This window comes from Olea europaea, unplaced genomic scaffold (assembly GCF_002742605.1).
Source record: "Olea europaea var. sylvestris unplaced genomic scaffold, O_europaea_v1 scaffold2339, whole genome shotgun sequence".
NCBI lineage: Eukaryota > Viridiplantae > Streptophyta > Magnoliopsida > Lamiales > Oleaceae > Olea > Olea europaea.
Window position 1 is genome coordinate 29,333 of NW_019241504.1, and position 12,969 is coordinate 42,301.

Sequence of the window (12,969 nt, forward strand, 5' to 3'; positions counted from 1 at the left end):
TCTAACAGCATCCATTTTATTTTATTTGAGAGCTTCTCGAGCCGGTTGAATTAAAAAAATGTCAAGAGGATCGAAATTTGGAAATTATTGTATCTTACTGTGTTGGGATTTTCTTATCAATCAAATCAAATATTTCATCTCCAATTCCAAGTCCAAGCATTTTGGTCATGTCTTTTGTCTTTAAACTCAGCATTGGAATGTCGTTTTCCTTCAACCAAGAGTATACAACAAATACTTTCCAGGTAATGAACAATTCTAGTGCCTCTGGGTTGAATACGACTCCCATTCTCAGACTTATCTGCCAACCATAAAACCAGAGTTAAAAACTTGTAACCTGTATGTTGAATCAGCATCCCATCTAAAAGTTTAAATCAGAAAAGAATTGGATTTGTTTTTCTAGATTTGTGGAGGATTTTTGCGTAGCTCGTGATTAACCCTATCACTAAGGGATTGTTAGTATAATTATTTCGAGCCTTGTGCCGACCATTCTCATATGTATTGTTCGCTTTCAGAAGGCATCTGCCCTCTTACCTCTCACAAATCTCTATCATGTCTCTAAGATTTGAATTCAAGACCCCTGCCTTATGAGAAACGTAAGCTAAATCTTGGCACCAATTGAGCAATGCACAATTAGTTCTAGATCGGTCAGTACTTAAATTAAAGGCTTGGGCAAGACATGGGTCATTACAGTCAACATGTCCAACAACATTTATGTGCAATTGAGATGTGTAATATAGAACGTGAAGACAAACCTCACATTGCAAGCCCAATTTATCGTGATGAGTTAGGCCATGAACTTTATCAAATCTTTGTAAAAAATAACTACGTTATTCAAAAGTTTAAAATTTCTCATGTACAATGCAGGTCGATATGATACATGATGAGGCACCAGCTTCATTGCATACCGTGCAAGCTCTCCTGGTCGCCAGCCCAATACAACAGGAAGCCATGGATACATAGCATGCAATTGAACAAACCACATCCTTATATCAGGAAATTCGTAAAGCCAATAGTACCTTCCAAGAACTCCTTTGGATTTGCATTTGCTGCAACGAAATCAGCCAATCTAAGTATGTTATGTCATTCAAATATTTCCACAATAGTCCTTCTCTTCTCCTTACCAGATAGAGGTGAACTTATTCCATTTTCACTTTCAAATGGGATTAAGTTGAGACCACAAATAATACTACTGATTACTACTTCATACCAGCCTTCTTTCGGGGACATTGGTGGTAAGTGCTTCCAGCGTCTCTGTCAAGAAATAAATTTTCAGATGAGAAATATCTAAAATACTTCTTAAGCATTATTCTATAACTAATAATAAAGCAAAGAAAGAAAAAAAATCATAAACCAAAACGAACAACAAAAAACTAAGTCTTGTTCCCAAATAATTATGCTACATAAGTCGTCATTCCTTTTGTTCATCGATCCTCAATTGCTACCACCCACTTATTTTATCCTTAAAACAAACAACATATAATGAATGGATATAAGGAACCTTTATATTTTCATCATCATACAGGGAGAGATCCTAGTTCCCAGAAGAATTGAACTCCAGCAGCAACTAGTCGGTGTTGAATTGTATGTAACTGTATGGAAGAAACAGCAGAGTCCGATGTTGATTTGCAGTAAATCAATGGAGTTGAAGAGTGAATATTAATGGACTGTTTGAGTGGAGAAAAAAGTGGATAAAGAAGTCTTATGGTAGCCATTAAGGGAGCATTTCATTACGAGCATGAAATTTTGTATGGAAGGAAAATAAATTCCAGACAATCCAATTGCCTAGAACTTATTTGTACGTAAATTATTAATTAAATATATTTGATTAATTTAATTTTCAACTTAAAAAATATTATTGTATGACGAAACTTTAGGCATTAAAATATAGAAATCATTACAAATTGTATTTTGATAAATACAAGTGATGTTGATCTTTTTGTAATTGTAAAATTGTAGAAATCCTCTGATTAATGATTTGAATATTTGAAGACGAGGGGCCATGAGGCTTGAATCCTGATCTTCGAGAATTTGTTAAAAATTTGATTTTTTGATAATGACTTGTTCGGTACTTGAATTTCAGGGCTTAAACTTGAATTTGATTTGATTTGATTTAAAGAAGACTTTGATCTTCTTGGATTTTGCGTGAACCTTTTTGATTTGAAGAAGATTTTGATCTTTTTGCAGTTCACCGAATTTAGGTTTGAGAGGATTTCTTCCCTTTCCTCTGACCTTCAAATTTCTTCAGCACTTCGTGATTATGTTCTCTATTTCTTTCTTGCTTTAACTTTCACCTTTTCTCCTCTGTCTTATGAACCATTGGTCATATTTATAAAAGAAAATTTATGCTAATTTTAGTAATTACTCAATTAGATTTGATTAAAATGAATAATTGAGTAATTATGATTTTTTTTTTTTTGGTTTATTTATTTACTTATTTAAAGTGTGAAATGGGCCTTTGGATTTATAGACTTTTGTAAACTTTAATTTAACTGGACTAATGATTTAAATCGATCCAAACCATTTTATTTATTTTCTTTTATTTATTATTTTTTTATGTCTACAATTATACTTATTCATTTTTTATTAGTGGGTGGATAGATAAGAGATAGCAAGAGAGAGTAAATTAACTAGAAAATAAAAACCACTCCTCCCTAAAGAAAACGTTTTCTTTGCTTTTGAGAAAAATATAGACCCAAAAATTGGAATCTGAGTGAGAAAATGACATTTTTCATAAAAATAAAGCCAGTTAAACACACTCTAAGTGGAGAAGAAGAGGCTCGTGTTACAGTTAATATAGTTTTGTGTGTCCATTCATTCGGTCTATCTCTTCTTCACTGCGGCTTTGAGTTTGAAACGCTAATGGTAATCCTGACAGCCCAATAAGCAAAATATATACAAGAAAAAGAAAAAAAAAAGGTTTAAAATTTTTTGTATATTGTTCTTTATAGCATTTAAGATCACTTTTTTCCAATGTTTTGAAAGTTAGCCGGGAATCAACCCGAAAATGATTAAGGGTCAAGGATCAAAATGTTCAATCGTGATCGAATTGGATACCAAAATTAAATAAATAAATACACACAAACTATAAAATATAAATTTTTTAAATTTAGCACTAATAGTTTAAAGGAAATATAAATATATGTTTGTAAATTAGATTTATTATTCTATATTTAATTTTAAATCAAAAACTAAAAATCAGACCAAATAATTTTCTTTGAAATTGCTTTTCTGAAGGCCATTTAAACCTTGTAAATAATTCCTATTGTTTGTTTGGCATTTGGGTATATCATTTCATTTATTGTAAACTAAAAATCTGACCAAAAGCTAAACTTTGTATCCAACTTCGATTGCTAAGTAAAACAAAGGAGGGAACTTTGCCTTTAAAAGACAGCATTTTGAAAATTGGAAAATCTATCCCACGTTGAATGGTAAATAAATTAGTGGATAGAAATGTCTTTAAAAGGACAATGACAAAGTTGTTCCGATAAAAATTGTAAAAAGTTGGTAAGATAAGAACTTTGAAAATCAATAAAAACAATTAAAAATCGTGTGAAAGAAAAACTTCAAAAATGACACTGGTTTACTGGTTCACTAGTCGATTTTATTAATATTTTATTGGTTTTTCTTTTTATAGTTGATAGAGCACAATCGGTCAAGATTTGAGGCCGATTCTTGATTTTGCTGATTGAATCGGTCGGTTTGATCCGATTTTTATAACATCGCTTATTTCAACTTGGTATTTTAAGTAAACAATTAGAGATTTTTAAAATATAATTCAAATGACATAATTTTAAAATGTCAAGCCATTTGTACGTGTATGTTGCTTGGTCTTTATTGTGATACCATTACACATTTTCACTTAATACTCAATCTAAACCTACTTTTGGATAATGTTTATAAACTGATAGTAAAAATTATCTTTTATCCAAATAGTTCAAATATTTATGAGTATTATACACTTATTCAACACTTATTTTTATCTATTTATAATTTAAAAATTTATAGACACTTCACTAAAATGCTTTAAGTTCTAAAAACTTTAATTCGAAAGTAGCCTTGGATTTATGATCATGGCCAATCTTGAGAAATATGAGGTCTTAGGCGACAAATTGTTATGAAACTCTTAAATGTAAATGAATGAACACTTTTAAAATAAATATCTTATTTTTAATTTTCATAAAAATTAATTTATAAATTTTAAAGAAACTTTAAAAGCTAGCAAAAAATTATACGGAATATTTCCTTATTTTTTTATTTTATTATTGGCAGTCCATGTTCTGCTTGACCTATTAAGCAAGGGGCCGAGCTACATAGCCCGTGCGGGTGACCACATGATTGACATAATATACATATATGGGAGGTCGAGATTGTTTCATTCATGGGACCACGTTGACCATGTGAGGGTACGGTCACCTGGAATGTTAACGGTGTGGGTCGTTTGGCATTTACCTTAAGCGAGTGTGTCTCGAGCTCAGGTTAAACTATAGGCCTTGCTTGTGATAAGCCAAGTCGATGCGTGAGCTTTTCAAATTTTGAAGGCAATTTCTAAATGAATATTGAAAATTGAAATGAGGATTAAGGAAATAGATAGGATTTTAGGACGAGCCCATGAGCCTATGCATGAGAGGGTTTGTGAATCTCACATGGCTTTATTTGTAGGCTTGACTCGACCAATGGCCATGGGGTTGTGGTGGCACAAGCCAAGCGGGTTGACAATTTTGAAATTATTGTCACCTTTACTTTAACTGTCAAATGGGAGAATTCACCTTTTGGTATCAAAGTACTATATATTCGAAATGTTAGCAATAAAACCCCATAACAAAAGGAAAAGAAAAAGTAATGGTGACAAATGTCATATTGTGGCAATTTTATATCCTCAAACAGAAATAATAATAATGAAAATAATTTTTATAAGAATTATGTTGATGATCCAGAATTTCATAAACTCCATGAAAGTTAAAATCTTTCTGTGTCCACAAAATTAATAAAAATGAATCAAAATCATCAAAAATTTCCTCCACTTCTCCTCTCTCTGGTGAAAACACCTATATATATTGGCTTGTGTATATATTTATATACATCACACAAAGAACGCATCAAACGCCAAGGTAAAAAAAACCCATCGTAACCTTCTAATTTACACTATGGCTATTGCTCTTCAGAGTTCACTTCGATTCCACCATAATTCTGTTTTCTTCCCTAGAAGTCCTTGTCTTTTTCAAAATTCCCAATCTCGCCCCCCTTCCCGTTTTTCTTCTGTACGGTGTCGCCCAATAATCCGAGCAAGCTCTGCTGTTGCTGTGGAATCAGTAATTTTTCTTCCCTTTCTTTCTATGAGTATGTTTGGACTTGCTTTTTGTTAAACAAAAAAGGGGAAAAGCCCGGGTTTTTTCCTGCTTTATCAAGAGTGATACTATCGAAAAAAGCTTTGTTTAAGCTAAGCCAAACATGTATTAGCATATTTTGTACATATATATGTATACACATAAAGAGCATATTTTACAAGAAGAAAGAGCCCCTGTTTCAGATGCAAGTTGCTGTTTCCCCAATGTTTCAATTTTGTGTTATTATGATTTTTCCATGTAGTAGTGTTAAATTATATTTCACTGGTACTGATTCATGCTTTCTCAGGAATTGGGCACTGAAGCCCAGGATACTTCAGCTTTTGACTTGTTTGCTTGCCCCATTTGTTATGAACCCCTAATAAGAAAAGGCCCTTCAGGTTTTAACTTGTAAGTTTGGATTTGAAACACATAATAAAGTCGGTTCTATGTGATTTGGTGTGTGTTTAATTTGAATGTGAACTGTTGGCAGGCCAGCAATCTATAGGTCCGGTTTTAAATGTAGGAAGTGCAACAAGACGTATTCGAGCAAAAATATCTATCTGGATCTCACTGTTACTTCTGGGACAAAGGAATACAGTGAATTTATACCGGCTGGAACTGAGCTCTTCAGGTAGATGATCGCTGATCATCGCAAGCTTGTGTTGCATTGGATAGTAAAAGAATTGCAATTTCATGAAATTCTCTTCGAGTTGAAAGTATGAAATCTGTAAAGTAGCATAGTGATGTAGTCTGGCTTGATCATAATTGACTTCTTCTTTCTCAAAGAATGCATTTGTTGCATCACCACTTTCGATTTGACCTCATTTCAAATACTACCCTTAATATGAACTCTATACTGAAGATTTATAATCAAGCAGAGATTAATTTTAATTTTATGTATGCTACAATGAAGCAAGGCACACGGAGGTGGAAAAATGAAATTAAAAGTGTTGAATGGGTAACACTATGCCTGAGAATATACTCACCTTTTTTTATATGTTTTCACCAAAATTACTTGTGCATAAAGCAAAACACTTGAAGGAAGGGAGTGATCCAGCTATAGCCATCATCTACACAAGCATATACAAGAGAGGAACAACAAGAGTAATCCAAACATAAGATATTGGACCCATTGATGGGAGTTGTGGGGATTAGAACTTCCAATATTTATTATTAATATATGATAGAAATTTGATGTTATTAAATTCACTATATTTATAAGTAGGGGACAATAGGTTTAATTTCTCCCTTAGTTTTTGGACATGGACATATATGTTATTGAATCTAGATGCTTTAGGCTAGTGGACAGGCTATAACTGGTATATATTTTCGTCGCCCTCTTGGTGACATTATCACTTGTTTCCATGAAAATATTAAAGGGACGTTAACTACACTTCTGGTTGTTACGTGGGAGAAGGGGGAGTGTATCAGTCTGGTCATGGAGGGGCATAATTGGTCGTGGAAAAAAGAGCTTTCTGTATTATATAAGCATATTTTGCATTATCGGGCTGGCTTCGTTGAATATTAAAGCCACAATTGTTAACTCCAATAATTATTGTTGAAACTTCATGAAGAAGTTTTCAAGTTGCAAGTGACCAACTTGAAGTTGAATTCCTTTCCACCGATCACAACTTGGAAGTGGCAAAATTGAAGTGAAACTCTCCTAACCACCATATTTGACTATTTAAGAAAAAATTTCTATTGAAATTTTTCTTGTTTTCATGTAGATACTTCCATTAAGGAGGTTAACAATTTCTATAAATAGAGGTAAATGTGGGGAGAGAGAATGCAAGCAACTTAGAGGAATTAGAGAGTAGAGAGAAGATTGGGAGTAGAGAGAAAAAAAAAATATTAGTTTCTCCTAAATATTACCTCCTTGTATTCTCATATTACAAGAGAGATTAATTGTTGTTATCTCATTGTATTTAGAGAGTGTTGTAATTCTCCTACGGACGTAGCCTAAATTGGGTGAACCACGTAAATACTTGTGTCCATTTTCAACTGCGGTTTCTCAATTCCATTTTGTTGTAAAGCCAAAGTCGACCCACGTTATTTCTAGCAGCTTCTTGCTTTTAAGGAACTAGAGGATAGAAGCAATAAAAAAATATTCTCGAAAGTTAACGAATACTATGGCTTTTTATTAACTTCCTACCTGACCATTAAACATAAGAATATTGTTGATGAAAAAGGAGTTAATATGCTTCCTAAATGGCATGTGTGAATGTTCTTTAGCCTGCTTCATAATCTTTAGCTTGGTCTACTAATTGATCTTTATGGTAAATTTACAGTGAATTCAATATAAGAATTTATATTCACTTGAATCCCTCTGATATTGAGAACTTTCTATTCTGCCGTGAACATAATCGTATTATTTTGAATTTTATTTTATTTTATTTTATTTTTTATTTTATTATTATTATTATTATTTTAATAAAAAATGTGTTATTTGTGCTCCTGGTTGTCCAGACAGAAAAAAGCTTCACTCTTCTTTTAATTTTCTCAACATTCATGTTTTTTCTTTATTTTTGTTGGTGTCATTGTGGGCACTGGGCATTTATACTGTCTTGTTGTAGTAGTTGATCAAATTAAATACGAATCTTATTACCTTACATTTGTATGAGCTCAGACAAATTTCTTCAAGAATCAAACCTTAATTTTGACAAGTATAGTTTACCTACTAGGCTCAGTCCTAAAGTGAAAAATGGTTTGTCCTCTTTTTCCTTCAGTATTCAGGATGATGGTGGAAGAAGGGGTGGTGGACTTGGTGGGGGAAGGGGTGGAGCAAGTGGGTTGAGATATTGTGAGGTGATGACAATGCCTGCTGGGAAGACTTGAAAAAGACTGGAGATCGAAGTTACGAGAAGATATGTGATTTGTAATGATGTTGTCAGTCAATCAACATCAGCCTTTTCTGATGGAAAGGATGATCTTTGGGTGTGCAAAATGAGTTGAGGTCTCCTTGTAAAGCATCAAAATGATTCTGGGACTTCTATGTGGTTCTGGAAAACTTTCTAGATGAGGATTGATGGGTTTCATTTCATGTTTAAATGTTTATTCAGCTCCTTGTTTAACTAAACTTGAAATTTTGTTCCTATTATGAATAAAATCAGTCATCTGTTAAGTTAGTGCCCTCATTTGCTCGAACAATGAATAAATCCATGATCTAAGACTGTGTATGGTGTTTTAGACATATTCTGTACAGAGAATGCTTAACCCTAATGATAATGCTTTTACTTCTACCAGGAGTCCATTTGTTTCATTTGTGTATGAGAGGGGTTGGCGCCAAAATTTTAACCGTAGTGGTTTTCCTGGCCCTGATGAAGAGGTAAAATTCGTTGCTTTCTGTTCTTATATAAATGCATAAAGTTAATGAATTCTATAAACGAAATATTTCAAGACGATAAATTGATGATTTCGAACTTTGAGAAGTGCAAAATGAAATGGAAGAAAGGGGTAAAAATATAAGACTCTAGGTAATGTTCTATCTGGGTCTTACTTTCACTTGTGTATAAAATATCTTTTGATATATCATATCTTGTGATGCATCCTTGCTACAATAAATATCTGCTTGCTTTATTTTGATGTAACAGGCAAACCTCATTTCAATTTTTTCTTCAAATTTATAACACTTGTCTACATGCCCACATAAATCGTTTGTTGCCACAAAAAAATTTAATGTGAAATTCTATGCAGTTCAACATGGCTCAGGAGTATTTTAAATCAGCAGAAGGTGGAGTCCTTGTGGACGTTAGCTGTGGTAGTGGTTTGTTCTCCAGGAAATTTGCCAAATCAGGGGCCTATTCAAGAGTTGTTGCACTAGATTTTTCTGAAAATATGCTTCGCCAATGTTATGACTTCATAAAAGATGATGTCACTATCTTAGGCTCGTGAGTATTTTGTTTTCTTCTCTTTATAATTGCTTTGGAAGCTGCTCAAATAATACGTATTAGATTTATTGCATCACGGTCTCTTCGGATATCTTCAGAAATCTTGCACTTGTAAGGGCAGATGTTTCTCGACTTCCCTTTGCATCTGGTTCAGTTGACGCCGTTCATGCTGGTGCAGCTTTGCATTGCTGGCCTTCTCCATCTAATGCGGTAAGTTTTCACATTTGCTGGTTTTCACCTTCTTGCAGGACTTGAGAATATCAATTCCATGAGTGTTATTTTTGTGTTCTCTACTGTGGTGATCTGTTTACAAAAAAGTTGTATAGATGTGGACACGGCATTTCTTGATAAACTAGGATACAGCACCACTCGAGCAACATGACTAAAATTATTTGCATATGTAATTCATTAAATTATGTGAAACTAACAGGTTAAATGAATGTCAATCGTACTGAATTCGCATTTAATTACCATGGAAAATTTGAAATTGTAGGCTTTCCCTTGAATATTTAATTATACATGGTGGCAAGTTTGTGCACTTGAAATCCAATTCTTTATGTTTTCGTGACATTATTTGACTTGATGGACACAAGTTTGAGGAGTGTCTGCACAATATGACGTAAGCTTGGCCTACCTTTCGACTTGCTATGACGAGATACATGCCCCATAAACTTAGGATATTAACTTTTCTTCTGAGTTTGATGTCTGAATTGAGTTCCATAGTCTTGATGGTCTTTTAACTTTGAATTGGACCACTGTTACCAAATCTCCTGATCCAACCAATTTGTAACCAGTTTGACTATACTGTTTATATTTTAACTTAAAAGCCTCCAAAATAATAAGAGATGATGTACATGTTTACTTCCCGAAAATGGTCTTTTGTCCTTACTCGGTAGTTTGCACTACTACCCTGTAACATGGTTTGCTATCTCATAAATGTTGAATGGAATACAATTCTCGTGTAATTTTTATTGGATGACGTGTGCATTTTTTTTCCTTCTTGCCATGTATGTTAGGTCGCTGAAATCAATCGTATATTACGAAGTGGTGGTGTATTTGTGGGAAGTACTTTTCTTCGAGTCAGTTCATCGACGCCTGCATTATTGAGGCCTTTCAGACAGGTAATTCCTCTCTCAATTGGATTACTAAACTCTTTTTGTTTCGATCAAGTTCCACGCCACATTGGCGTACTATTGGAAATTAATGGTCACACTGGACTTCTAACCAGCAGGAGTGGACATAATGACAAACATGGATACAAATCTTAAGTTTGGTGACCAGATGAAATTTATATGTTCAGCAATTTCAACGAATTGTACCCCTAGAGCATGAATCATAAAAATTCAAATTTTATCCCAATTGAGATTTAGCTCATCTGAGCCTCAGGTCGATCCTAGGAATCGGTGGCATTATAGAGACTGATACAAGACTAAATATTGTCTTTGGATTATTAAATATGTACAGAAGCAAGTTCAAAGCTTGAAAACACTGATTTGGTATTTCTTCTTAAAAAGGCCTGCTCCATTTCATTGGTACTAGTCAAATTATCGTCTCCTTGGCCATGTAAAGTGGCTGCTGATTGCGATATTTGTCTTATATTTCATTCATCAGGCATTTTTTATTGTGTCACAGAGGATCACGAGGGACTACAATTATTTAACCGAAGAGGAGATTGAGGACTTGTGTAGATCTTGTGGTCTCGTCAATTACTCAAGGACAATTCAGCAATCATTTATCATGTTTTCGGCACAGAAACCTTGAAGGTTTTCTAGCTTTATCCAGATTTGATTGTCGTCCGAGATCTTATTACGGTGCTGTCGATACAATTAAGAAGCACATTTCTATGCCATGTATAGGGAAATTATTTTTACATGTTATTATTGAGAATAAGATTAAGTGCATTCAATGTTGGAAGAAAATCCTTTCTAGTTGCAGACCAATTTTTCCACATGTTCATTTTAGTGCTATTTCTGCCAATTTTCCTATAATCTTGCTACAGTGACAGATTCAATAACAGATGTACAGTGACAGAGAGGACACGTATCAATGTATGATGGATAGTTTGAAAAAAATAAAAATAAAAAATACAATACTCAATCACTATTTGCTACACCATCCTTTCACCTCCATCATTGTCACTAACCCAAGCCAAGTATCATTATTCATTTTCCTATCATGGTGACATTTAAAAGGCTGGGTCTAAGCTGCAAAACTTTCATAGGCTGAAAGAAATGGATATTAGTTCGGGAACGAGTAATGAAATTGACGAGGATAAACCGTTTCAGATATATTTTCATGTCATTGAATCATGTACCGATGGTTGGAGACATTACTAGCCTTTTTTTGTACTTGAAGCTTATTCTTAACTAGACAGTATGGGGGGATTCTATTCACTCCCTGCAAGAAAGACGTAAACTATGACAATTTTATTCATGTGTTTGACGTTGGGGAGTCGGAGAATAATTATTCTACAATTGATTTTAATTGGCTTTTTAGCCGTACTAAACAAGCTCTAATTAAAGTTAAAAGATAGATACAAAAATTACTTTAACTACAACGTTTTTTTTGTTGATTCTAACTTTGTACATTCTTATTAAAAACAATATTTTTCAAGTTTAATATACATTATTAATTTTAAGCTACTAAACAAGCACAATACTTTTAGGGTAATCTGATTTAATTTAAAATTTAATATTATACATCAAATAGTTATTTTAATGAGTTATAACTTAAATTTGCTCTATCCAAATTAACTTTTCTAGAGTCCATAATGTGTTATTTATTACGAGTTTCGGAATGAGCCCAATATTGATAGAATAATTTTGATGCTTCAATAAATACACATTTGGTACGAATATATTATTGACATCGAAACTTATTTTCACTTTAATATCTCAAAATCTCAAATTTATTAAAAGGTTCTTGAGTCAAAATCAAAAGAATCTGGTTACATTTTTAATCACTAAATAATCATAACTCGTCACATTAATGTCTAAAAATTTTATATTTATCACTATTTTGCAATCTAGTCTCTATATTTTGCATTTTTTATAATTGAAAATCATTTATCTCTTTACAAGTCATCCTTAACAATATTCTAAGGACTTCAAATTATGGTTCTTTAAAACTTTGTCATGATTTCTAAATTGCACTTCACTCAAGTTTTTTCAATTAATAATTTTGAAAATAACTATTTACGTGACAATTATTATTATTATTATTATTTTTTTCACAAATAGGATAATGTCGCTAAATATTATGTTATCCTAGTCTCTAGATTTGTCGGAATATTTTTAATTTTAATTTTATTTTGGCAATTCTATCTTTTGGATTGTACAAAGTCTTCGTTTAAAATATAAATATATTATTTATTTAAACATTTAAGTATTGTTACGTTTGTAAAAAATTAACGTTTAAAGGCCTCATAATGATGAGTCGCATAGGGCCTCAAAATTCTCGGGGCTGACCCTATTGTGTATTGTATCATAACGACATCCAAGCATTGAAAAAGCGATTGATGTAATAAACCCCAATGGAAATTGTTCATATCCTTGGAGAACTGGAACAGGATGAAGAAACATGATGAAAAATAGGAACAAAAAGGATGAATCGAGCCTACTGAGTTCTTAAAATTAATTTGCTCCCTTCTATGATGCTTTATCAGCGATTATTTTCCAAATTTTTGTCCCTTTCACAAACAGTACAACAATTTGTAAGAGTTTCAATGAACTCAAACTCCGTTGTTGTTTTTTTTTTTT

The 12,969-nt window shown here is 32.9% G+C and overlaps 1 protein-coding gene across 1 annotated transcript; it reads left to right on the forward strand.

The window, feature by feature from the left end:
• The first annotated feature begins 4,971 nt into the window (after positions 1–4,971).
• LOC111381602 (uncharacterized methyltransferase At2g41040, chloroplastic) lies at positions 4,972–11,159 on the forward strand. The gene is made up of 8 exons (XM_023005402.1): positions 4,972–5,309; positions 5,632–5,732; positions 5,815–5,955; positions 8,568–8,649; positions 9,018–9,211; positions 9,310–9,421; positions 10,228–10,332; positions 10,844–11,159. Exons 1-8 carry the CDS (start codon positions 5,145–5,147, stop codon positions 10,970–10,972), a joined length of 1,029 nt encoding a protein of 342 aa, XP_022861170.1. The 5' UTR covers positions 4,972–5,144; the 3' UTR covers positions 10,973–11,159.
• Positions 11,160–12,969: the final 1,810 nt, after the last annotated feature.

Excerpts from the sequence above, each read along its gene's own strand:
- LOC111381602 (XM_023005402.1), top strand. The coding sequence starts at position 5,145 with ATGGCTATTGCTCTTCAGAGTTCACTTCGATTCCACCATAATTCTGTT. Across the intron at positions 9,422-10,227 it reads GGCCTTCTCCATCTAATGCG|GTCGCTGAAATCAATCGTAT; the intron begins GTAAGTTTTCAC and ends CATGTATGTTAG. Across the intron at positions 10,333-10,843 it reads TATTGAGGCCTTTCAGACAG|AGGATCACGAGGGACTACAA; the intron begins GTAATTCCTCTC and ends ATTGTGTCACAG.